At 49.8% G+C, this 24,236-nt stretch overlaps 1 protein-coding gene across 4 annotated transcripts; it reads right to left on the minus strand.

Annotated features, from left to right (window-relative positions):
* Positions 1–1,921: 1,921 nt before the first annotated feature.
* On the minus strand, positions 1,922–23,082 carry FKBP5 (FKBP prolyl isomerase 5). Of its 4 annotated transcripts, none has more exons than XM_071578469.1 (11): positions 23,032–23,082; positions 14,054–14,182; positions 13,015–13,159; positions 12,627–12,769; positions 11,632–11,746; positions 7,591–7,747; positions 7,004–7,094; positions 6,204–6,287; positions 5,522–5,707; positions 4,398–4,637; positions 1,922–3,239 (listed from the first exon to the last, which is right to left on the minus strand). In XM_071578469.1, exons 2-11 carry the CDS (start codon positions 14,156–14,158, stop codon positions 3,135–3,137), a joined length of 1,371 nt encoding a protein of 456 aa, XP_071434570.1. In that variant the 5' UTR covers positions 14,159–14,182; positions 23,032–23,082; the 3' UTR covers positions 1,922–3,134. The 4 variants fall into 4 exon arrangements, with proteins under 4 accessions (XP_071434570.1, XP_071434572.1, XP_071434569.1 ...); XM_071578471.1 differs by having other exon boundaries at positions 22,977–23,035; XM_071578468.1 differs by lacking the exon at positions 23,032–23,082 and adding an exon at positions 16,031–16,083.
* Between the last annotated feature and the right edge of the window lie 1,154 nt (positions 23,083–24,236).

Genomic DNA, 24,236 nt, shown 5'->3' on the forward strand with positions numbered 1-24,236 from the left:
CAAAGGGGTGAGGACTTTCAACTCTCCCCAGACCCTGTGGGGCACAAGACTGCCCCAATTTTTGGTAAATGGGGAAAAGTCAGTCTTTCATTTGGCTCCAGGCACATTTCCCCCTATCTCGACTGGGTTGACCTTGTCTGACATCATCCTTCCTAGGAGGGAGCACAGGACAGGCCAAGGGTGACAGCAAGGAGGTTAATTTTGTGATGCCCTGTTTTCCTCTCTGTAAGTCAGTGAGAATCATCACACCAAACCCCCACACAAAAAGACTGATAAAACTGCTCACTAGATTGCATTGCAATTGAAAATAGGAGAAAAAAGCACAGGAGGAGACGGGAGTCTGGTAGGGATGACCAGCACTTCACTCACCCCACAGGTCACATCCTGCCCAGTGGTACTCACCTGTCGGCAGCCCAGACCTCACGCAGGATCTCCGTCTGCAGCGGCATCACTTCCTCTGTCCTGCCCTGACTGCCTTCCCTCCCTGGTACCAGCCACTGACCCTCTGGAGCTGGAGGCTCTACCAGCCCAGGGCCAGGGCCATGGAATCAGTCACAGCCACAATAGTCAGAGTGGCCTCACAGCATCGGCTCAGGCACCTCCACAAGCCTCTGTGATGGGAGGAGGAGGAGGAGGAGGAGGAGGAGGAGGAAGTGAAGGAGATGATTAACTTTATTTCCCCTGAAACTCAGTTAATAGGATTTCAGGGGCTGTCAGCCAGGCTTGCTGGGAGAGCAGCTGGCAGGGTAATAATCACAGGAAAAGGGGGCCCTGGGAGAATGCAGGAGGTGCATAGCTCCCCCCTCGCTGAGTGGGGTCTGTCCCCAGAACAACAGAGCCACTCATTCCAGTCTGGTGTGCACAGAGGAATGCTGTCTGACTGTGGTTGGGGTTATCCTCCCTGGATATCGGGGGTTTTTTCACCCAAAAATGTTTTCTTGGTGAGAGAATAGCAGGTTTTGGGCTGTTTTGGATGAGTTGTGCATGGAAAGCCCATGAAGGAGAAAGCAACATCCCTGGCTCTGGGCAGTGCTAAGAGTTTCCTCTGGACCACCACCTTCCTCTGACCCCTGTCCATGTCCCCCGGGGCCCTTTGCATGGTAAGATTCATGCCCTGCTGCTCACACCTCCCCTTGTTATTATGCCACTTTAGTTCTTAATATTCCCTCTCAAAGGCCCCCACGGATGCTGTTCGGTTGAAAAGCCAGACAAGCCAAATGTCCCCACCGGACCCCTGGCCCGCCCCGCCCACCAGTCACCCCAAACCCCCGCCTTGCCGTGCCTGGTGCCACTAGATGGCATTTGAGCACCGCACACCGAGACCCACCAGCACTGCAAGCTCTTCGACGCCTCTGGATAAAATCGTCCTGTTTTCTCTTTAATCTCTAAGCCACATCTCAGCACCCCCACAAGTTTAATTTCTCTTTCAAGGGAGAGAAAAACACCAAGCTAAACTACACTAAAAATCTGCTTAAAAATGGGGAGCAAGCCCAGAAACTGCCAAGTGAGTTTTTTTGTTTTTTTTTCCTGTAGATTTCCTGTGGAAAATGTGGCTTGGGCTGCCCCCAAAGGATTTTTTTGCCCGGTCTGCAAGAAAAAAAAAAAGAAAAAACCCCCATTTTGCAGATACCCTGGGTCTCACAGCAGCTCCCTAGGCAGCACCCCCAGTGATGTTTTGCTGGCTCAAGGACATCCCAGGGTGGTGGAAAACTGGATACCTGGATGAGCAGCTGGAGCAGCAGACCTGCAAAGAGCATCCCCCCAGACAGGAATTTGCAAAGCACAGCATGCTGGCCATTCACTGCCTCTCCAGTGAATGATGGTGCTGATAAAAAGGGGCAGCAGCATCAGACTTTGGAGACACCAGTAATTTTTTAATTGTTGGGTCATCTCCACTGGGGAGTACACATCTTTCCTCCCCACAGCCACCCCCTTTGCTGAGCAGGACCCATAGAAAAAGTATTTTTTTCTTTCAGTTGTTTATTTTCAAGCTCCAAAAGGTGTATTACAAAGAGACAGGAAAAATAACAACTGGAAAGCTGTTCTCACACGGTAGTGACAGCATCCCTTAGGACGGAGACAGTTGAGGGCCGAGGAGGCAGCAGCACCGGAGCAGGGACACGATGCACCCAGGACCCCCTCACCATGGGAGAGCTGCTCACTGACAAGCTGCAAACCCATGGGACCACCTCAGACTCAGTCACTTGCTTTCAGAACCACATGTCAGCCTGCTCTTTATTTTCCCTAGGTATAGGTCCCAATAAGCAGTAAAACTCCCATTTGAAGTTGGAAGTCAAGGGATGGGGTGCAGGCTGTGGGCTGAGCACCTGCAAAGCTGGATAGGCTTTTTGTCTCTAAAGAAATAGAAAACAGCTTCCTCAGAAGATAATATCTGTGTGTGTCCCCCCTCCCCAAACAGTGCTTTAAAGACAAATTACATCCATGCACTGAGGGGCTGTAGCAGAGGTGATGTGGGTCCTCACACCAAGCCTGGTTCTGCACTGCAACCCCTTTGGCCAAAGGCAAGATTTCAACAGGAGAGAAAGACAATTCCTCTGTCACCAGGGAGCTCCCCCACCATGGGTGAGGGAGCCCCACGGGCCACATCCCTGTCAGCCAGCCCTGGGCTCCCACCGTGCCCATGCCTAGAGCCTCAGTGCTGCCCTGCACACTCGGGGTTGGCACTGGGGTGGTGCAGCACAGTTCTGTGCTAGATACGACCAGAGGCAGCACTGCAGTGTACAAGGAGCATGTCCCACATCCCAGCTCGCCTCAGAGGACACAGGATGCTATGCTGACAGTGGATACAAAGCCAAGAGAGCTGGGACAAGCTGTCTATGGAAACCTCCCGAGAGCCAAGAGTTTTAATTTATTATTTTTTTCTTTATCTCGCTGTTTAAGTTATTTGTTCCACGTGCAGTGGTCCCTTGGCATCCCACCGCTCCTGCCCGGCCCCTGAGCACACCCAGGCAGTGGGACAGGGTTTGTTTTTCTCTGTGAGGCGCTTTTTGCTTCCACGATCACACAAACTGTAACAAGCTTTACAAGAACACACGGGCAAGTCCCAAGGTTTGGCAGAAACCTTTTTCTGTGCGGACCAAGGGCACGAGGCTCTCCCATCCCCTCCTCCTCTATCATACGTGTCCTTCAGCCTCTTCATTTTCAGCACCAGTTTTCGGTTCGTTTTCACAAGCTGCCTTTTCCGCTGCTTTTTCCATCCCAGTTCTGCTAGCTGCTTCCTGCCAAACAGCAAATAGAGCCCACTGAGTTGGAAAGGGAAGGAGCAGGGGATGCTGGGCATAGGAACATGCAGTAAAGCCTGGAAGGGCTGGCAAAATTGCCCCCCACAGCTCCCCAATGCTTATCAAACACTGCATCTTACACTGGAGGGTCTTGTTTTCTTGACTCGGCATCTGGCAGAGGTTAAACCTCACCAGCTCAGCCAGCTTTTGGGGAAGGTATAGGACCCCTGGGAATGATGTGATCCACCTAAACAGAAGCAGAGCACTGACATGGAGGGAGCCTGGATGGATGGGTGCAACGGCACAGAAGAGAGGGGCGAGGAGACAAGACAGCAGTGTCGGAGCGGAGATATGGGACCAGGCCATAGGTCCCCCCAGCTGTGGGTGCAGCCCACCCAGTGGGTGCGGGACAGGAGCACTAAGGCACGATGAAGCCTTATGCCTGCTGCAGCACTGACACTTCCCACCAGAGCCAGCTGCACAAGCCAACCACAGTGCCAGCAGCTGGCCAGGACATCTCCACTCCCTGCCCAAGCCGGTTGCCCCAGCACTCTGTTTCCCAGGGTCTGCACTGGCCACTTAATCCACAGCCTCAACCTCCAGGCACCGGTTCAGAAGAGATTATACTAAAAATGACCCATGCAGATGGCTTGCAAAGCTGTGTCCTCTCTCATTACAGTACACTGGGTTTTGTTCAGTGGAATTTTGGATGAGAGCCTATTCTGAGAGCGAGATCTCTCCATACAAGCAGAGGAGCAGGCTATCGACTTACCAACTTCAGGAAATCCATACTATCATGTCTCAAAATACCCTTGGCCTTGTCAGAGATGGAATGATATTTCATTTTACTAGTGAACAGGAGTTCATCAACAGTCACTAGCTGGGAATAGCAGAATTAAATACCAGTGCTGATTGTTATCAGCCTCTGTGAGCTCACACTGCAAATGCTTTTATTGATGACTGAGCACCTGATGGCAGCCTCTGCATAAGAGGGACCAAGAAGTGAAACATTTCTTCCCATTGCAGCAGGTTCAAGCCTTCCATCCTCAGCATGATCTATAATTTAATTTGGTTTAGCCCATCTCCTGTCATCACAAGCCTGACAAGACTCCCTCAGTGCAGCCTGCTAGATGGCCAAAAATGGGCAACGCTCACCTTTGCATCCCTCTCTGCAAACTTTGTGAACATGTTGGCGTAGATCCTCCGGTCCCGGTCATTGTGCTCCTTCGTTTTCTTCTGGCACACAGAGATCTGTGATTTCGCTGCTTTGTTCTGTGGATTCACTTCCAGCACTTTTTGAAAGTCACACTTTGCCAGCTCGAACTCGTTCATCAATAACCTGGCTTCGCCCCTCCGGTACAAGCCCTTCTCATTGTCCTGGTCCAGTCCCAGTGCCTGGAAACACACAGGTCCCCATTAACATCTCAGAGCTCCCCTAAAAAATTCCCCTATGGTTGAAGCCTCATTAAATCTCTCAAAATTAGGACAAGGCGGCTTCAAGTCTCCAGAGCACTTGCATCTTGCTCAACAAAAATTGCCTCATCTCCATCAGCAGATGGCAGGGCATTAATATAGAATTTTGTTTCTCCTTGCTTAAAATACCCCTGAGTGTGATAGAGTCAGTGGGAGGCAAATCCAAAGGCAACAAATCAGGTGTAAATGCTAAGCCCAAGCACTTTTATCTCTGTTTTAGCAGGGATGTTATTTTCCTTTAGTAAAAGCCTATATATGCACCTCAGATGTGATTTACCTTCTAGATTAAGGCAACTAGCTTTATTAGCTTTTCCTTATGCAAGACGCTTAAATTTAAGCCTTTTATAAAAGAATTCAAAGTTCCCTGACAAAGACAAGGTCAAAAATCTTTTAGGGACTGGCAAAGCCCCATCCCACCCCTCAACAGGCTTGGAGATCTGCTGCAGTTCCACAGAACCTGTCTCTGTCACACCCAGAGCAGAACCCAGTGCCCAGAGCCAGCCTGCTCAGACACGAACAACACTCCAAGGTGATCAGTCTATGCAGATCCATTCTCATGGATCTGGCTTTGGAAGAAAAGCTGTTGTTAACATATGCCCAAGTGGAATTTGAACCCCAAAAGGCACTTCTGTTCCTGAGCACACAGCACTCATGGAGACCTTAAGGTGTGAAAGGGATGCCATCATTCCACTGCTGTTTGGAAATTGCTTCTCATGTGAAAAGAAATTTCAAAAATCCCAACAAACTCCCAATGAAAACAAGCAGGACAAGAGGATGCTCCATCCCCAGGGCTCATGCACCTCTACCTTATCGCAGCACTCAACAGCTTTGGTGTACTCTCGCAGCTTCAGGTAGCACATGGCCAAGTTGAGGAAAGCAGCCAGGAGGAAGGAGTCGGAGGCTTTCGACTCTTTTTCAGACAAGCCATACTCCATTTCCAGCCAGGACACGATCTTCCCGTACTGAATCACTGCCTGCAGGTACTTGCCTTCCTGAGACAGAGCAAAGAAGAGGCTAGAGGAACCCGAGCCACAACACTTGGTCTGCTCCCAGATCATCCCACAAGGTTACAAGTGTAATGTGGTGCGTTCAATAAATAAATGAAAGGAGGAGCACACTGAACACCTACAGCAGGCTTGGGAAAACCTGCGTCAGAGTAGCAGGGAGGACTGGGATGAGCCAGCTGGGAAGAAGAACTTGGAAGAAAAAGCCCTTGGCATTAGCCCTGTCCTGGGAAGGGTTTGATCTGCTGTCCTGCTCTGCAAGGAGTGCACACAGCCAAGGCAACACTGCGAAGGCAGGGAGTATCTCAGGGAGCATCAAGGAACAAGAAAAAGGCAGAGAGAGGGCAGGACTTGCTTTCCCCAACATTGTCGGAGGGCTCAAGGCTTCCCTGACACTGACAGCTGCCAATTTGCATATACAATGTCACCCAAAATTAATTTCAAGCTCCCTTCCTTCACTTCTGCCATCCCCAAGTTCACAAACCTTGAAGTACATCGTGCCCTTCTCCTTGACAATGGCAGCCTGCTCCAGCTTCTCTTTGGTGTCCATCTCCCATGACTCCTTGGCCTGCAAAGGAACACTTGGAGTACTCCCAGGGAAGCGCAGCAGCCTCCCAACCCTCGGCAGGACCACACCACTCTCTGGGAAAGCCTGTTCATGCTCAGGGCTCATACCAAGGCCATATCCAGAGGATGGAACCAGCTCCGCTCCTGCTCCAGCCAGGTGATGGCATGGGCAGGGGACCCATGGGCAGGGGACCCATCTAGGCATGTAGCACAGCAGCAGCTGCCCCACCCCACAGGCTTCTCCTGCATCCCATCCCCAGGTTCCTCACAGGTACAGCCAAGCTCCTCAGGATTAGTTGGCTGGATGCACCAGCTCTTAGCCCTGCAGCCCAAGGGAAAAAAAGGAGAAAAAAAGGAGAAAAAAAGGGAATAAAAGGGAAAAAAGAAAAAAGAAACAAGGAGAAAAAAGGAGAAAAAGCAGAAAAAGGAGAAAAGAAGAAAAAGGGAGAAAAAAGGAAAGAGGAAAATGAGACAGAAAAATAAAATTAAAAGTACAAAAGGACAAGCCTAGAAACAAAAAAGAGACACAACCTTGGACCCCAGCCACAAGAATAAAACAAACCAACAGAGAAGAACAAATCAAGAACATGAAGCTCCTTGGTGACTATGTACTTCAGCAGGGTCGGGCTGCAGACACGCCAGGGACAAAGGCTAGACATTACACAGGGCCCGACATTCCCGTAACCTGGGGAGGGACCGACAGGCCTCTGCCCTCACCTTCTCAAAGCTTTTCAGTGTAACCTCATACACCAGCTCCGCGTTCGCCTGGATGCCGTATTTTGGCTTCCCTGCCTCACCAAAGCCATACCTGGAGTGCAGAAGAAGGCAGTCAGAGGGTGGGGGACTTCATTTTGGCAGCACTTGGCCACAAACGCAGACCGAGGTTGCCAAGTCTGTCTTCACACCCAAGTTCCCCACCCACATCTTTCTAACATTTTGGGGCCAGGGTGATGTTATTCTCCACCAGCAAAGATACCTGACAAAATACAACACATTATATATTGGGAATCATCCCTTCTGGCTTCATCAAAGCTGTCTCTTTACACAGGTTTCTCTCCAGACTAAAGACCCAGCCCTGGCAATTTCCAGGGGGACATTTTCCTTTCAAACACTGAGCTTGGATAAAGCCCTTTTACCTGATCTTTTTAAAGCATCTCAGGATTCCTGCCTACATGCCACTGGTCGCTCTTGCCATTTCTGCTGACATTGCTAACGTGAGAGTCTGCTGGAGTTCTCTTCCACAAGTGCTAAAACAATGCCAGAAGCCGAGATGCACACAGCATCCCTGCAGCAATGCTCCTTACCGTGGGCTGAGGTAGAGGATGCAGTGCTCTCCCCTCTGCATCTTCTCCAGGGCTTTGTCTATGCCGATGGGGATGTCATGGTCCTCACCTTCGCCCACAATGAACTTCACGTCTTTGCAGTCAAACCTGCTGCCACCACAGAATCCCTCCAGGTGAACTGCAGGGGGACAAGAGGGAATGTGGCAGGATCGCACCCACAGTCACACAAACCTTGGGGCAAGGTGGGCTCCAAAATATCTTGGAAAGCATTTTATAAAGCATCTCTCCCAAAATCCAGGATAGCCTCCAGCCCTGTAAGAGGAAAGACACAGGACTGGGGGCAGCCAAGGACCTCCTTGTGCAGAGAAGGACGGGGAGGGCTTAGGAACATTGCTGAAAAGCAAGGCACGCATATCTCATCTAACCAAGGACCACATAACAGATAAACCTTGTGACTAATATGTTCCCCTCAGACTCAACTGCACAAGTCAAGTCTTACTGGAACTGGATATTGCTCCTGGCACGCTGCCATGCAGAGTTTATCACGGTGATTACAAATCTTCTATACAGCACTATACCGCCTTGACTTCTACCTCAAAAACAAGGCCATGTTCTCCTGACTCTAAGAACTCAAAGTACAAGATAAACTTTTATTTTTAATCTTCAACCAGCAACCGTGTTGTTCCAGCCCCAGACACTGGCAGAAGGGCAGCCAGAGCGGACACTGGGTACCTGGCACATTCACCACCTGGCACTCCTGGCTGGGTTTCCATAGCAAGATTATTTTTATTTATTCAATCCTGAAGATGTTGCAGGCTTTGGGGACGCTTTTATGGTCTTTGCATTCTGCTTGCAGGGTACAAGGCATACACATGCAGGCAGGCATAACGTAAAAGCAACTTTATAAGGAACTCGTACATACTGTTAAAAAATGAAACAAACAAAAAAAGGCTTTTTAAGGTGAAAACCTCACAGTGGGCATTACTGTTGTCACAACTGTGCCTAAAGCTTTTGTGGCCTACAAGGACATGAGCTTAATCTTTGCTTGGAGAGAGCAGGATGCTGCCCAAGATGCTGCGGGGCGCTCCCATCCTGCTGCAGTGGCAGGTGGTGACTAGCAGGACAAGCCAAAGCAGACACCATACCAGAAATGGCCACGAGGGTCTGTGCTCTGCACAGGACAGCTGCAGCCTGGGCTGAAGGAAACCTGCCCACCTCCACCTTACGGATACTGCCCTGGCCTGGGGCCTACAGCAAGTCCCCAGGATGAGACACGTGGACCAAGCAAGACCTCGGGCAGCTCCCCGTCCCTACAGCAGGCCCAGCCTTTGGACTCCTGCCACCAAAGCCATGCTGGGACTCAAGCGTCCCAGGACATTCTGTTTGATCACTGGTGTACAGTGACCACCAGGCTCAGGCTAGTGTGAGCTCACCCAGCTTGGGATGAGGACAAAAGGCAAACCCAGCTTCTACAGAGCCAACCTCTGCTTTTGCACTACTTAAAACCAAGCTGGTGATTTCCTTAGGCAAAGGAAAAGTGAAAAGTTCTGCCTAAAATACAGCTAACCCAGCAACTCCACAGCACCGTGCCATCTCCCTGCACATTCCTAGGAAGTACAGGTCCATAATCCCTGACCTCAAAAGCAGCACTACAGCCCTTCCAAGTTCCACATACCCTGCAGGACGTAGCAGCAATAGGAAGACCACACTTTAAAACAGGATGCATGTGAGTATGCTGTGATCCTTCCTTTCAAGGATAGTTTTTCTCTACTTTAATTGCACATAAAATCCACCAAGCAAAGAGGGGAAAATCTCTGCTCAGGTTTCTAGGAGCAGGTCAGCTTGTTGCAGTTGCTCTTGGATTACAGAGAAAAAAAAGCCGCTGAAGGAACATCACTCCGGTTGCAGCTCTGACTTATTGTTCTCTCGGTGCCTGCAGCGATTTTGTTTTTGAAGAGCTGAGAACAGAGTGTACTGAGTGCGGCTGGCACACGAACTTGATGTGCTGACAGCAATTTGTACTCAGATTAAAAACGGAGAAGGAGGAGGGGTGGGGGAAAGGATGTAACAAAAGCTGGAATGCCAGATTTTGACTGCAGCCCAGGTTTTAGGGATCAGAACTCTGAATTAAGGTCTGTAAAATTTAAAACCTATAAAAGCCTGGAGATCCTTGTTCCTGGAAGCACGGTTTCTTCCTGCCTAATTCCAGTATCTCCCAAATACACAGCTGAGGTAAACCATCGCTGTCCCCCTGGCAGCTGCTGTGCCATCCCCAGCACAGTGACCACCACAAACAAGAGTTGCATTTGTTACCAAAAAAAAAAAAAAGAAAAAAGTCTATTTACATGCAAAACATTCACTGTAAGGCTGTCTTCTGCTTGACCTCCCTCATGGGGATGTAATTAAGGGTCTCTGGACTCTGAACGTATAAGGATGTGTAGGTCTCAACAAATCAAGGGCCACAAGAGCTACAAACAGAGAGGCTGGCAGGGCTGGCAGGCCATGAGCAGGATCGGCCCAGCATGCCCCATCCCTGCCCTGTGAGGGCAGCGCCAGCTCCACAGGAAGCCTGGCAGGGCATCCATCTCTGTGATCCTGACACACGTGTGCTCCCACTCACAGCATTTGCTCCAATGGACACATTCGTTTGACATAAGTAAAGCAATGATAATGGCCTGTGGGACATCAGGCATATGAGACTTGTTATTTGGCTCCTTACCAGAGAGATGATTCCTGGCTGACGCTCTCCCCCAACCCTGCTTCAGCCCCCTCCCGAGCCACTAATGCATCATCACGTTCCAGAAAACCTCAAGCTGCATAAGTGAAACAACTACAGAAGGAGCAGGGCTCTCCTCATCCTCCCCACTGGACATGGTGCAGCCTGTAAAGATCTCAGACCTAATCAAAATAAAGAGGAGCACTGGATCTCTGATGATTTCAATTATATTCAGTCTTTCAGTTTCATCTTTGGGGTAGCAGAGCTGGCTTGAAGCTTGGTTTGTGGCTGGTCTCCAGCTAGGATGCTCACTATGGGAGAGGCACATAGTCAAATCTGAGTCAAACACTCATTTTTCCTTAAAAGAAAGCCTCGTTAGAAGAACCAGCTATTTAAGGCTGTGAGCTTTATAAGCTGTCACAGCTCAGATTCAATTTCTTGGTCTCTAAAGGGACTTTAGGACCTTTGTGTTCAGGAGCTCTGGAAAGTGAGAAAAAACTGTACATGCCTCCCATATGGAGCAAGCTCTGGGTGTGTGTCTGAGTGCTTCTTGGGAAGGAAAAAAATCAAAATCCAAGTCTGGCTTTCCCTGTTCATCAAACTCCAGAAATGGGATTGTAACAGGGCTTATAACCCAAGGGGACCTGAGCTCCTCATCCTCCCATGTCAGCTGAGACCACCCTGGCCTCAGCAAAGCCCTTGTAATAATTTCCTTCCCCTCCATGAGCAGCCTTCTGTCCACAGGAGAAGGAAAAGGCCCCATCCTGCAAGATATGTGATAAACCCCATCACAATACCATCAACATTAGAACAAAGAGGCCAAAGAAGCTGCCAAGTGTCATTGCCCAATACACATAGCAAGCATGTGTCCCCCATCCCCATCAACGGAGGAAGGCCTGGCAACTAATGATTTGGAGGCAAGGTGGAGCCAGGGGTTTTGGCAGATGGCACACCACAGAGCACCTCAGACACTGCAATGAGATGCAAAAGCGTCAGGGGGGACAGCAGAGCCCTGAAACCCCGTGAGAGTTTGCTTCTTCCACTCTCCCCCCAGACGGTGGCTGGGCAGCTTTGGGGCTCAGAGTTTTCCAACCAGCCCTCCAGAGCAGCAGCTCCAGCAGAGCCATCACAGGGACTAGCCAAGGAGGCCTCAGAGGTGCATCCCTGAGTGGGCAGTGCACCCAGCCCCTCTCCATCCCATCTGGCCTCCGCACGGATGCAACTGCACCCCACCATAATGTACAGCCACCTACAGCCTATCCAGTAGGTCCTTGTCAGGGAAAAGAAAGCGAGCAGCTCAGGACAGGATGATCCCTCCAGCTCCCCTACAAGGGACCAGCACTCACTCTCCACGGTAGCACCTTCATTAGGGTTGGAGTAACCTTCCCCCTTTCTCTTGATCCTCCGGATTATTCCTCCGTCCTCAAACAAGTCCTCGCCTTTGAAATCAAGCAGCTCAACCTAAAAAATAACAAAGAAACTTAGGTAGAGCTTAGGAAAGGGGGAAGGAGAAGGGAAAAACAACAGAAAAGCCACAAAGCATCAGTTGATCCTCTGGCTCAAGAACCAAGCCAGTTAATTCTCCATTCAGCTGACAAGCAAAAGTTGACCATAAAATCCAGCTCCAAACCACAGCATAATATACATGATTTATTAGAAATTGGGACACATCCAGTACCTGAAGCATAACACAATGTAACAGTAAAAGTAAGTTTATTAAACCTGTAAGAGTACAACACAGCTACTGCTGGAAGATGCTATGAGAGCTGCCTGGGACCAGGTTGGGTAGGAATTTCCCCTTCATCCTCTGATAGGACCAGCTCCGATCCACAGCTTAGTCCGTGCTCGACTTGGAAGGACTAAGCCTTAATTTAGGACAGACCCATGCCTCCTGCCTTGTCCCAGTGAGTCCTGTCCATGAGGAATGCCTCGTCCCAGCAACCACACTGTGCCAAAAATGTGGCTCTCCTACCACCCTCTACCACTAATTGTTTTTTAGCACCTGGAGGCATTTCCCAGCTGCTTTCTCCTTTCCCTGTACATGTTTAAACCAGGATTCTGCCCACACCCCACCCCAGCACCAGGGCTCTCCTCAGCTGGAGTTTCAGTCCCAGCCTCCCAGCTCAGACACACATTTCTGAGAAAACCCTGGCAGCAGTTCCTGGAGCAAAGGGACACGTTTCAGGAATGCAAGCTGGGCTTTTTGTTGGAGGGGGTTGTTTGTTGGGGTTTTTTGTTTTTGTTTTCTTTTAGTAGTAGTAGTAGTATTTCTGAGTTGGTTAGCAAGGCAGGAAGGCAGCGAGTGAGCTCATCCATGTGCCAGCTCACCAGTATTACTTGCCTCGAAAAAGAGGGTGGCATTGGAGGGGATTTTGGGGGCACTGCCAGCAGAGCCGTATGCATACTCAGGTTTGCAGAGCAAGTAGCAGATCTCTCCCTTCTTCATGGTAGCCACCCCAATGTCCCATGCTTTGATTACCTGACCTAGGAGAGAGGCAAATGTCAGGCAGGAGGGAGCAACCAGCAGCCCAGAAAAAAACCCAGCCTGGGTGCTGCAAGGATGGCACCAAAAAAAACCCCATAGTCCCAAGTCACTGAGGCAGGACTGACACTGTCCATCTGTACTGAAACAGGATCAGTTGATCTCACCAGGATGATTCCACCTTCCCCCACTGGGATCATGTCACCCTCCAGCATTCCCATGGACAGACGTCCCTGGACCAGCTCACCCTTGCCCAGGCTGAAGACAAACGGCTCGTTCCGATCGCGGCTGGAGTCAAATTTTTTACCATTGGCCAGTTTGCCTTTGTAATGGACATAAACCTTGTCCCCGATCATGGGAGATTCATCTTCATTCCCAGGTCGCTTAATGATCTAAGAGAGAGAAACCACCCATGAGCAGGGGCTGTAGGACAGCTAAGGATACATACAGAGAGGGAGAGAGAGAGATACACAAACACACACATTTAAATATATATATGCATATATATATGCACACACACATGCATATACACTCCAATGCTGTTCTAAATAAAAGGAAGGCTCGAGGGGGAGTCCTTCAATTCATCCTTCCATCGGTCCCTAAAAATAAATCCCAAACAGGAGCCACAGCAACAGAGTGGGATAAGGCTGGGAGCAGAGACCTGGCCGTACTTTGTGGAGGTGTCTGGATGAACACCATGGTTTGAAACCCAAAGTGAATGCAATTATGCTCATTTTCTGTCCATACACATTTTACTCACAGGGGTGTGTCTGTTCACTACTTGCTTCTTGTCAACACTTCTTTTTTTCTGAATGCTAGTCTGGAACAAGCAGTTCTCAAGCTGCGGATGGAGCTGGGGAGGATGCTATTCTTAGAGGAAAGGTCCTATTCAACTGGAGAAGAGCAAGCACTGGGGAGCAGATCTATCCAGAAATGGCCCTGAAAAGGGGTTGTGGAACAGACTGGATGACCTCAGTAATGTGCTCTTTCTAATGTCTGTGAGTCACATACAAAAATTCTTTGTGGATTTACAGTTAATAATCTGATTAGAAACACAATAGCAGCGAAATTCATGGAGTAGCCTGTGTCTATCAGTCTCAAACACCCCTCCATCCTTCTTTACTCCAATTGATGCTCATGTACTTTGCCTTTCAAATGAAAGAACTCAATCCTATAGCCCTGAAAGTTCTATGTGACCCCAAAGGCTGGGGATGCAGCCCAGGGATGTGACCATGCACCCCAAAATGCAGAAAGAAAGGCAGGAGACTCTTGGAAATCCCCCTCACCTTCAGAACCCCTCGGTCTTGAGCCAGTGTGATGTCCTCCCCACGCTCAGTGAGGGCTGCTGCCTGTACTTCCCCTTCGCTCTTGGTGGCCTCATCAGTGGTCATGGTCTCCTTGCATAGGCCCTGGACCTGGGGAGACACAGCACGCACCCCGTCAGCCCAGCAGGACCATGAAAGGTGGTGTAAGAAGACAGGGTTTGTCACTCTTCATGGAAAGACAGTGCACAACAAGCATCTTCTCCAAAAAATAAAGAAAAAACAACACCAAAAGAATCCCAGCTATCTGGGTGGATAAAGAGAAAATTCACAGCAAGAATCTAAGAAACTGGAGTTTTCTGGGCAAACTACTGGAGCACTGTGCTCCCAACACCACCACATAAGCAGTCAAGGTGCCAGAAAAGCCACATTTTCCATCAAAGACAGACTTTTTCCAATAGTTCCTGGTGAGAAAAGAATTGCCTATGGTTTAAAAAACTATTTCCTGATGATTTCCTTAAGACCATAAGGCTATTTTGGTAGTCGCGTTGCTGTGTGACACGTCATCAAGGAAACATGTGATAGAGGATTAGAAAGCAATGGTTTTTTTCAGACATAAACCAGATCTAATAAAGTCACTCTAATTGAGAAAGTTTCCCACAGTCTTTGGTGTGGAAGCTGATGTTAACCAGCAGGAGAAATGTTTCATTTGGGAGATTTGAAAAGAGCAGAGAAAGGATGTTTTCAGCTCCAAGGCAGATAAGCCGTGTGGCAAGAAGAATTGCATTCCTCGCACCCGGGTGGAAAAGGAAGAACTGGAGCCTGGCCCCCCTCAGCACAGGAAGCCACCGAGACACAAAGAGCCCTGCAATGGAAGAAGGAAAGAGAAAAATAAGGGAACTAAGTACTGAAATGCCCAACTATCACAGTTCTTGGGGTAATTATTAGCTTTCCTCTGCTCTGACGAGGTTTCACATGGGAACATCTTAAAAAAAAAAAGCACTAAAAAAGCAACTTGTGGTGAGATCTACCATCTTACAGGTACTTACATATTGGAAAATGTGCCATCAGTTACTTTGGAAGAAATGTTTGACAATGTGGGTGGTGAAGTGCTGGCAGAGGTTGCCCAAAAAGGTAACAGCTGCCCCATCCCTGGAAACATTCCAGGCCAATTTGGTCAGACTCTGAGCAACCTGGTCTAGTGGAAGGTGTCCCTGCTTGTGGTGGAGGGGTTGGACTAGAAGGACTTTAAATGTTCCCTCCAACTCAAACCATCCCATAATTCTAAGATTCTGGTGTTGGGACGGTCTCAAAGCCCTCACAGTTCATGCTGCCCGGCCACAACTGCGGCCCTCCTCTTGGAGATGAGCAAGGAGGTAGTGGCACCCAGCATGGCATGGGCATGCCATTGGCACCATGCACCAGCTCAGGGGTCCCTGGCACAGATCCTGCGCAGCACCAGGGACGCAGCATCTATAACCCATTTATTAAGGACCAGGAGAAGCCTGAAAAGGGAAGAAGCTTGCCAAAGAAGGGCCACCTCCTGGGGCAGAATCTCCCAAGGTTCACCAAGCAGCCACCACCGGGATGCAGAAGACATGGGGAGGTGCTGGCTCTGGCTTGCCGGTTGCTAAATCCCACCAAGAGACATCTAAAAATACACCATACGCATCCTTCTCATTATTTTTCTACGTAAGCAATTAGAGGAGTCATTCGGGGAAGCTGCCAAGCGAGCGGGAGGGGAGCCGCTCTGCGTCAGAAGCAGTGGGAGGGATGGAGCCCACAAGACCAGCTATTAAGTGGTCCACATTATGAAAGAGCTCATGACTTCGCCACCCAGCAAAAACAGCTCCAACTAGGTTAGAGAAAAGAGCACACTGCTCCCACTTATATCCCATTCGGAGCAACAGAAGAAAGCTGGCTGGGGTTCAAAATCCCAATTAATTTGAAACAACAGTTGTAGGGCAAAAAAATATCTGCTAGTCCCTGAAACTTAAATACCATGCAGACAGAGATGTCGCTGAGAGCCGAGCAAGCCTGCTGGGGGTGTCAGAGCCTGAATCTTCTTGTTGTGGAACCATGTGCACCCTGGATATAGAGAGGGGATTAATCAATTACCCTGTACAAAAGCCCCTGGGTGTTTCTGACATACCAAGCAGATTCTGCTCTCCCAATGCTGCTACCACCCACAAGTTAATGTTGTAAGCCTGTAAATGGAGCCAGGATAAACCATGCTCCCTTCACTGCTTTGTTTTCCTGGGATATAAATATAGATGGGTAGGAGAAGCACAGAAAACCATACCATAAAACAAAGTAATTTAATTTTACAATTCTTTCTCCACACAGGTGTTGCTATCTTCTAATCCAGAAAAATAGGTGAAAATTTAGTGGAGAATAGAACACAGATGTGTGACCCCAGGCTGAGGACAGACAGGTATCACACATGCTAGGGTTTCACCAACACACCATCTGAGCCACGTTTCCTAGAAATCAGCATACTGAGAATTTGCCAGCTCCAAATGGAAACTTCATGTTGCAGATCCCTCCCAGAGGCTCACAGGAGGGGGAAAGGGAGGAGGAACAGCAAGACTAGGGAGTGTTTTGCCACCATGCAATTGCTGGAGAAGGACTGAAGGTCCAGGGAGAGTCTGAGGAGGTGTCCACCCAGGGACACTGTGGGGAAATACCAGGTAAGAAGAGGGGGTAGCAGAGGGGAAAGAAACCACATGTGCTGTATTCTAAAACAGGATTTCAGGATTTAAGAAGAGGAGAGGACTGAGACAGTAGTTTTGAGCCACAGATCATGCTACACCATGGTCAGAGAGGGGTGGTGAGACTATGGCCAAGACTTTACGGCAGCCTTATGGCAGCTCCTCTGCTAATTGCAGCCATGGGAAGATCTTCTGTCGCGCTGTTTGCACAAACGATCTTTAGCATCTTATCATCTGCTTTTAGAAAAATAAACCAAGGCTATATTCTGCTCAATTTTTTTACTGGGATGAAAATTAGTAGGATGGAAAAATAAGAGTTGGCTGTTCTGGCATTTGTTTTTTAAGACTCAGCACAAAGTGCTTTCACTTCCACAGCACCACAACAGCCCTAAAAGCTTTAGATTGCAACACAGGAGGGAGTTCCTTTAAATTGCAAAGGTCAGGCTACAAAACAACAAATCTAAATGCACAGAGGGAAGATGTGGGGCCCTGAATGCTTGTGAGCATCACCTCAAAACCCAGTCCCTTGTGCTGGGCAGCAGCACGGGGCTGCAACTCCATCCTCAGCACAGCCACTGACTGATAACCAAGAACAACCCAATTAGTGCAGCAGTTGGCTCTCTCTAATGTCCCACTGTGGTCCTGCTTCCCCTTTGATCGACAGAACTATTTTTTCTGGTAAAATACCTTCTTGCTGAGCAAACTGTCCCTGTGCAGTAGGAGAGAGAAGACCGGAGCAGCGATTTCCCCTAGATGAGGATGTTTTAAGATGCCTGCAATGCCAGCCTGCTGAGCAGAGACCCAGAAGATGGTGGTAATAAATTAAAATTGGGATTTCTAACCTTCTTAAGACCAATAACAAGGCAGCTCCACGTAATCCTCAGCTCCATCCCAACACGTAAGGAGGCATCCAGACATCGAGTCCATTTCTCACACTCATTCATCACAGCTTGAATTAAAAATTAACTTTTTTTTCTTTCTTTTTTAATCCTAGCCACTTGACTTTCTCTCTCCTCCTTAAAAATAAACAGGGAGGCCATAAAATTGAAACTATTGCTTGCCGAGTAAGACTCATCTGGATCGATTTCCTTCCTAGCACGGACATTGTGCGTGCAGCCAACATCCCAGTGGGCCAGGCATGGCAACTTTTATTCAAACAAAGCCCCAAAATGCAAACAGAGCTGCTTTAATTGCTTAGTGCCCTAACAAACCTCCATCAGCCCTGAGTCACTGTGCACCGAAGCAAACTCCCCTGTCTCCTTTATCCAAGGCCAGTCCTTGTTCCAGCTGGTATCCCCCGAGCTTCCCCCAGGCAAAATGGTGCCCTGCATCCCACGGGGACACCTCAGAGAGGGATGCAGTCAACAATCAGCTCCCTGGAACCAGAAGGTATTGGTTTATTAATGGAAGAGCAGCAGCAAGGAAAGGTTTTTAAACAATCAAGAGTAACAAAGTGAGAAAACTACTGCATGCAGCCCACTGAAGTAAGCCGGTGTATGTTTCCATCACCTTGGCTTCATCATTCTGCCTAACCAACATTTTTAAGCTTGTGAAATGGTTTTAGTTAATGTCCAAGTCATGTCTTTTTTAAAAATACGTGAAATAAGAGGCTGCCCTCAAGTTTCAGCTGCAGTGAGAGGAACAAGTGAGCAGGATGGGTCACTAATCTCTGCCAGAAAAAATATTTCAGGCACAAGCAAGTTGAGTTCAGTCTCTCTGCATCCCCCAGAGCCAGGGAAACATGCCCACACCAGCAACACACTAAAGACATCAAGAGAGAGGTGTTTTAAAGCTCCCCGTTTACAATGTAAACTCATTAAAAATAATCTGGCTCTTTTGCTGGTTATCTAGCAAGGCAACAGCAAGGAAATGCTCACTTGGTGGTTCTTCCACATTGCTTCAAAATAAAAAAAATACAGGGATAAAGCTCTTGAACTCTTTTGTAAGCATCTCATTAGCATCTTGTGGTCCATCCCCTCCAGTGCAGGTACCCAGAGACACAACGGGGAAAAAAAAGGCAGTATTTTCTTTTCTCCCTCCCTTATTTCAAAAGACAAATGTATACTGGGGAAAGCAAAAGCCATAAACGTATATGGGTTGTTGCTCTTCCAAGAGAAGGAAGTGCTAGGGACAGGAGGCAGTCAAGGATAATTTGCAGCTCCTATTCCACCTGCCCCCAAAGGCATCCCTGGCCCCAGCATGGATTTCAGCTGCTCCTACCACAAAAATCACAGCAAGACTCTGCCACAAGCAACAGATCCCCAAAATACTGGAAAAAACAGGCAGGCAGGAGCCAGCAGCAAAGCCTCTGCTCTGCATCAGTCGGGACAGGCACCAGCCTGCACCCACCCTGCTCCTGAGGGGCTCACACAGCTTTCCATGATGGCTAAAAAAAATAAAAATGTAAGGAAATACAGTAATAATAAGGGTATAAGTAGCTGTGCCACACCTGCCTGAGCTTACTGGGACATGGCTGGCAAAGGGGCCAAGTGCATCCTAACAAGCTTGGAGGCCATTATGCACAGACACTCACATCACAGCGGGCAATGCAATTTCCTAAAGCTTTCATAAACCAGGATTATGTAACTGGATGGGAAAAACTATAATAATATAGACAAGCAGGTTACATAAACCATCTGTAAAATGTGAGAAAGTACTTGACATCCCACTACCCACTCCTTGGCACCCTCTAACTGGGTTTTTTGCCATAAAAAATGAGCAAGGTCCTTTCAATCATGTCTTCTCCCCTGGTCAAAACAACTAGGGAGCACAGATCCAGCCAGGCTTTTTGGAAGGAAATATTTCACCACTGGCTGTTAAATGTGAAGTTTCCCTCCCCAAACAGCACCTCAGTAAAGTCCAAGCCCTCCACAGGTGACTCAAAGCAGCCTCCTGGCAGCAGCTACATCAGTGCTGTGCAAATTCAGTTTCAAGTGGCAGCTTGGGGGGACTAAAATAAATACAAAATGGGAATAAACACGGAATTCCTTGTTCACAAATTCTGTTTTAATTTAGCCTTTTTTCTGAATAAATCTGGCAATTAAACTTCGATTTACTTGATTTTTGTAGGGTTTTTTTATTTCTAAAAGCATTTCATTGCTTGCAATGTATTTCAGGCTTTCTCCAAGAAATTTTCAGCAGGTGATCCTAAGTGGCAGCACCCCCTAGCAGTGTAAATGCTGTATTTAATCACTTATCTGCAAGCACAAGGGCTCAGCAGCACCTTCAGAGCCTGGTGCTGAATGCCAAGGGGATCCCCGACTCAGCACCCAGCACTGCCGCCAGCAGCACTGGCACCCAGAAATAACTCGGCACATGAGACCATCTGCACCAACAGTCTATAAATGCCAAATTATTTGGGGGAAAAGGCAATTCCCAGCATGTTGTAAAACACCAGCCTGTTCCTGTGCCAAATCAGGACTTCTTAGAGAGGACAAGGAAATGTCACAAGTGGACAAACTGCGGGAGGAGGAGCAGGGTGGCATCGCTGGGGGCACTGCGAGGTGCAGGCGGGTCAGCCCTTGGGCAGAAGGGGTCGGGGGCTTTGGGGATGACGCTGCACTGCTGCCAGGTCCCCCAGACCCCTGCCAGCCCAGACGGGTGAGAACACGCACGTGAACACACACGGTCACACACACACACTGGAGTGCATCACTTGAGGGTGGGCAATGAGTCTGCATCCCACCAGGGCTCCTTGCTGGGATGGGGGGGTCACATGCCAGAGATGATGACATTTGCCAGGTGGTGCCTCCTAGAGCTCATTTTATTAGGTGATCAAATTTAACATACATCAAAAAGTACTTGAAATAATTTTAATGAGGCTAAGTATCTAAGAGCAATACTGCAGTTTACAAGGATGGGACACTGCACGCAGAAGATGATTTAATTGCAGTCCCTCATCATCCTAACTCCTCAGTTCTGACAGTTACTTTAGTAGTATTTTCCTAATTTTTTAACACACTCACTTGCAAAATCAGAAATCCTTACTAACCACAATTATTAGTTACAGAAAAAGTTTGTTGGCTCCATGACAAACAAATTACACGAACAACTTGTATGTCAGAGCACTCATGGCCACCTTTTTACACCCACAAACATACAGCTTCAAAATAAAAAAAACCAGCCTTGCCAAGTAATTTGCTATTTCCCTGTGACATGCACGAGATAGGCATGAGCATCACAGCTCCCTCAAGGGGCTGCAACAATTTTATATAAATATATGTAACTGAGTGACTATAAAATACAAAATAGTATAAAAGGATAAATAACAAATTATTGTCCAGATAGTTTACAGAATACTCTTTCACCTGAGCCAGCCTGGGAGCTGCAGCCAGACAGAGGAGGGTCTCGGTGCTAAGCATCTCAAACCTTCCAGCAAACTTTCTCCTTCTGCAAGCAGGTACTTAAAACACATCTAATTGCACTGCAGTGATGTTCCCCAGGGAGGCAGTTTGTTTCTTATTCAGGAATTGTCCTTATTTTCTGGCTCATCCCAATGCAAAGATGCTCCAACAGCACTGGGAAAGGACCTCACCGTGACTGAAGTGTGTGCTGGGCCAATGCAAACTTGGGAAGCTGAGATTATTACATTTTAGTTTTTTAGAACATAAGAAAAAATAATTGCACAAGCAGTGATCCCAGCAAACACCTCTGCTCTGGAGAGGGTAGGCACCATGTGCAGCCTCCATCATGCCAGCCTTCCCCACTGGACCCCCTCCATCCGCCGGGCCCCAGGCGACCAGGGGCCACTTGCCGTCACCCCCGCCCGTGCATTTCGGCAGAAGCAGTAACTTCTCCACCAACTCCCCAGAAATCTGCTGGGTTTCTTCCATGTCACCACCTATTTTCCCCAGCACAAGCCCCACCTGCTCCACCATCCCAAGCCCCCAGAAAAGTCCCCAGTCACCCCTTCCTGCACCAGCACCCCCCCCCCACACTGAATCCAGTGAGCACCCAGCTCCATCCCAGCCCTGCCTAACACGGGTTGCTGCCATCGCTGCAGGGCCGAGGACCAGCCCTGCACTCAGGCCCCCCCCAGCATCTGCCCTCTGGGCTGCCAAACTCTCAGTACCACTGGAAGTCATTCCTGCTCAGCCCTGCGCTCCCAGCCAACCCCCTGGCAGCGGCCCCGTCCTTCCCTCTCCATCAGCGGTGTTTCTGTCCCCCCCAGTGGTTTTGTCACATCTCCGGGGTACCAGGCTGGAAATAAAACCCAAGTACCTCCAAATCGCAGCACTGCCATCCAAACCAAAACCACTACACCTCCAGGACAACAACACATAAAAGCCAGATACAGGCTCTGCCAGAGACATTTAATTATTTTCTCCTCCTCAGCCCTGCAACGGGGCAGGGAAGGAGGCAGGAGGGAGGGAGCTTTCCCACAATTTAAAGAAGCAATTTGTGTTTTCAACATCTCTTTTTTAACTTTTACTGTCAGTTTCCAGGCTGGCTTTGATATCCCAGTGATATCCCAAATTCACCTCAGGAGTTTAATAGGTCGTTATGGTGAGACACTGTTTAAACTTTTATCTATAAAACCGTAAAGTATCGGGTCCTGGTGCTTTATTTATTCTGTTTTTAAGGGTTTTTTGCACCAACACCCATGCCTTCCTATAGCTCATTGTGTAAAATACTGTCACCCGAGAAGAGCAAGATCATTCGAACGTGCTTTTTGAAAACAAGCTTTGTGAGAGTTTTTATGTTCAGAGAGAGGGAAAAATCGCAGAAGCTTAAAAAAATCACATTTACCTTCTGCAACCACTTATACCTGCTGCAACAGGCATCATACAGTAATGCACACACCCTGCAGGGTCTTTCTGGTCGGTGGTGTTAGAGGAGACGCCACTGCTGCACCGGGAGCCTCGTCTAGCGAGGTGAAGGGGCAAAAAGAAACATCCCCTCCATCGCCCCCCATCCCGCTGGCACAGATGGTGTGACAGCCCCGTCCCCGCCCAGCGCATCCCGAGCTCCCCGCAACGCTGGGGCACCTCCGGGTTAACTCTCCCGGGCCTCCCCCGCACTGAGGGGGCGGCAATCCCCGTCCTATCCGCATCCCACAGCAACAGAGGACGGCAACACCTTCTTCCTCACACGACGCCCAGCACCACGCGGGACCCCGGGAGCCCCTCACGCATCCCCAGGCAGGGTTCAGCGCCCCACCCACGTCTCGCCCTCATCCCACACTGCTCCACGGTGTCGCCCCCTGACCCACGGCACTTCTGCAGCCCCACACAGACCTCCCCCCGGCCACGACAGCCCAGGGCAGGGCCCTGCCCGGCCCCGCAGCCGCACCTGCCGCCGCCGCCGCCTGGCTCCGAATGGCCCCGCGCGCCGCCGGCTGCGCCTCCCGGCCCCGCGCCGGCCGCCCTGCCCGCGTCCCATTGGTCGCTCCGCCTGCCCATCTTCACCACGGCTGCCGCTCTGCCGTCTCATTGGCTCCAATGGCCGCAATATGCAAATCAGTCCGTTGCCCCTCCCCCGACAGGCTGGGCCGCTTGGTCCCCCCGGGCTGTCCCCGCGCGCTCTTCTGGGCGGAGCCGGCGGAGTCGCGCGGGACCAGCGGGGACCGGCCCGGGGGTCACCCTGGGGAACCGGCCAGGGGGATACCCGCGGGGACCGGCCCGGGGGTCACCCCTGGGGGACCGGCCAGGGGGATACCCGCGGGGAACCGGCCCGGGGGTCACCCCTGGGGGACCGGCCAGGGGGATACCCGCGGGGGCCGGCCCGGGGGTCACCCCTGGGGGACCGGCCAGGGGGATACCCGCGGGGAACCGGCCCGGGGGTCACCCCTGGGGGACCGGCCAGGGGGATACCCGCGGGGGACCGGACCCAGGTGATGCCCCTCGGGGTGCCGGGCGGTGCTCGGGGGATCAGCTCCATGCAGTGCTCCGAGGACACCCCGGCCACATGCAGTTCCTTGAGCCCCGGGCTGTGCCCCTCGGGGAGAAGGGGGGGACCCGTTCCAGGCGAGTTCCTCAAGGGCACCCCAGCTCCAGAGAACCAACCAGCCCCGTGCGATGACCCGGAGGTGCCCCAGCCCCCCACAATGCCCCACGGGTACCCCAACCCCTGCAAGCTCCTCGGGGTTTGTCATGGGAAATTGCCTGCTAGAGAGTGACGTATTGTCTCTGCAGTTCGGGACAGAGAGACTTGGATTTGGAGGACTCACCGACTGCTGGGACACGCAGAAATGTTCCAGTTCGGTGTGAAGGAGATAAGATTGTTTTAAAAGCTGCCTCAAAATACTCCCCCCCTCTGAGATTAGAAATAACGTGCGTTTGCAATTACGCCTGTCATCACTGGCCATGCATATTCAGCTACTTGCAGCACTTGAGCCAAGAGGTGCAAAAAAAAGTTGAGAGCAGATTTAAGATGGGGTGTCTCTGAGTATTTTTATAAAGTGTCCATTTTTACCAGGTTTGTGTTGGAATGAGTGCCTGCAGCTCCCAATCTGCACCCCAGTTCCCACATGTTCATCCAATAAAACCTCCAAGGCG

The sequence above is a fragment of the Pithys albifrons genome, chromosome 28, assembly GCF_047495875.1.
Source record: "Pithys albifrons albifrons isolate INPA30051 chromosome 28, PitAlb_v1, whole genome shotgun sequence".
Lineage (NCBI taxonomy): Eukaryota > Metazoa > Chordata > Aves > Passeriformes > Thamnophilidae > Pithys > Pithys albifrons.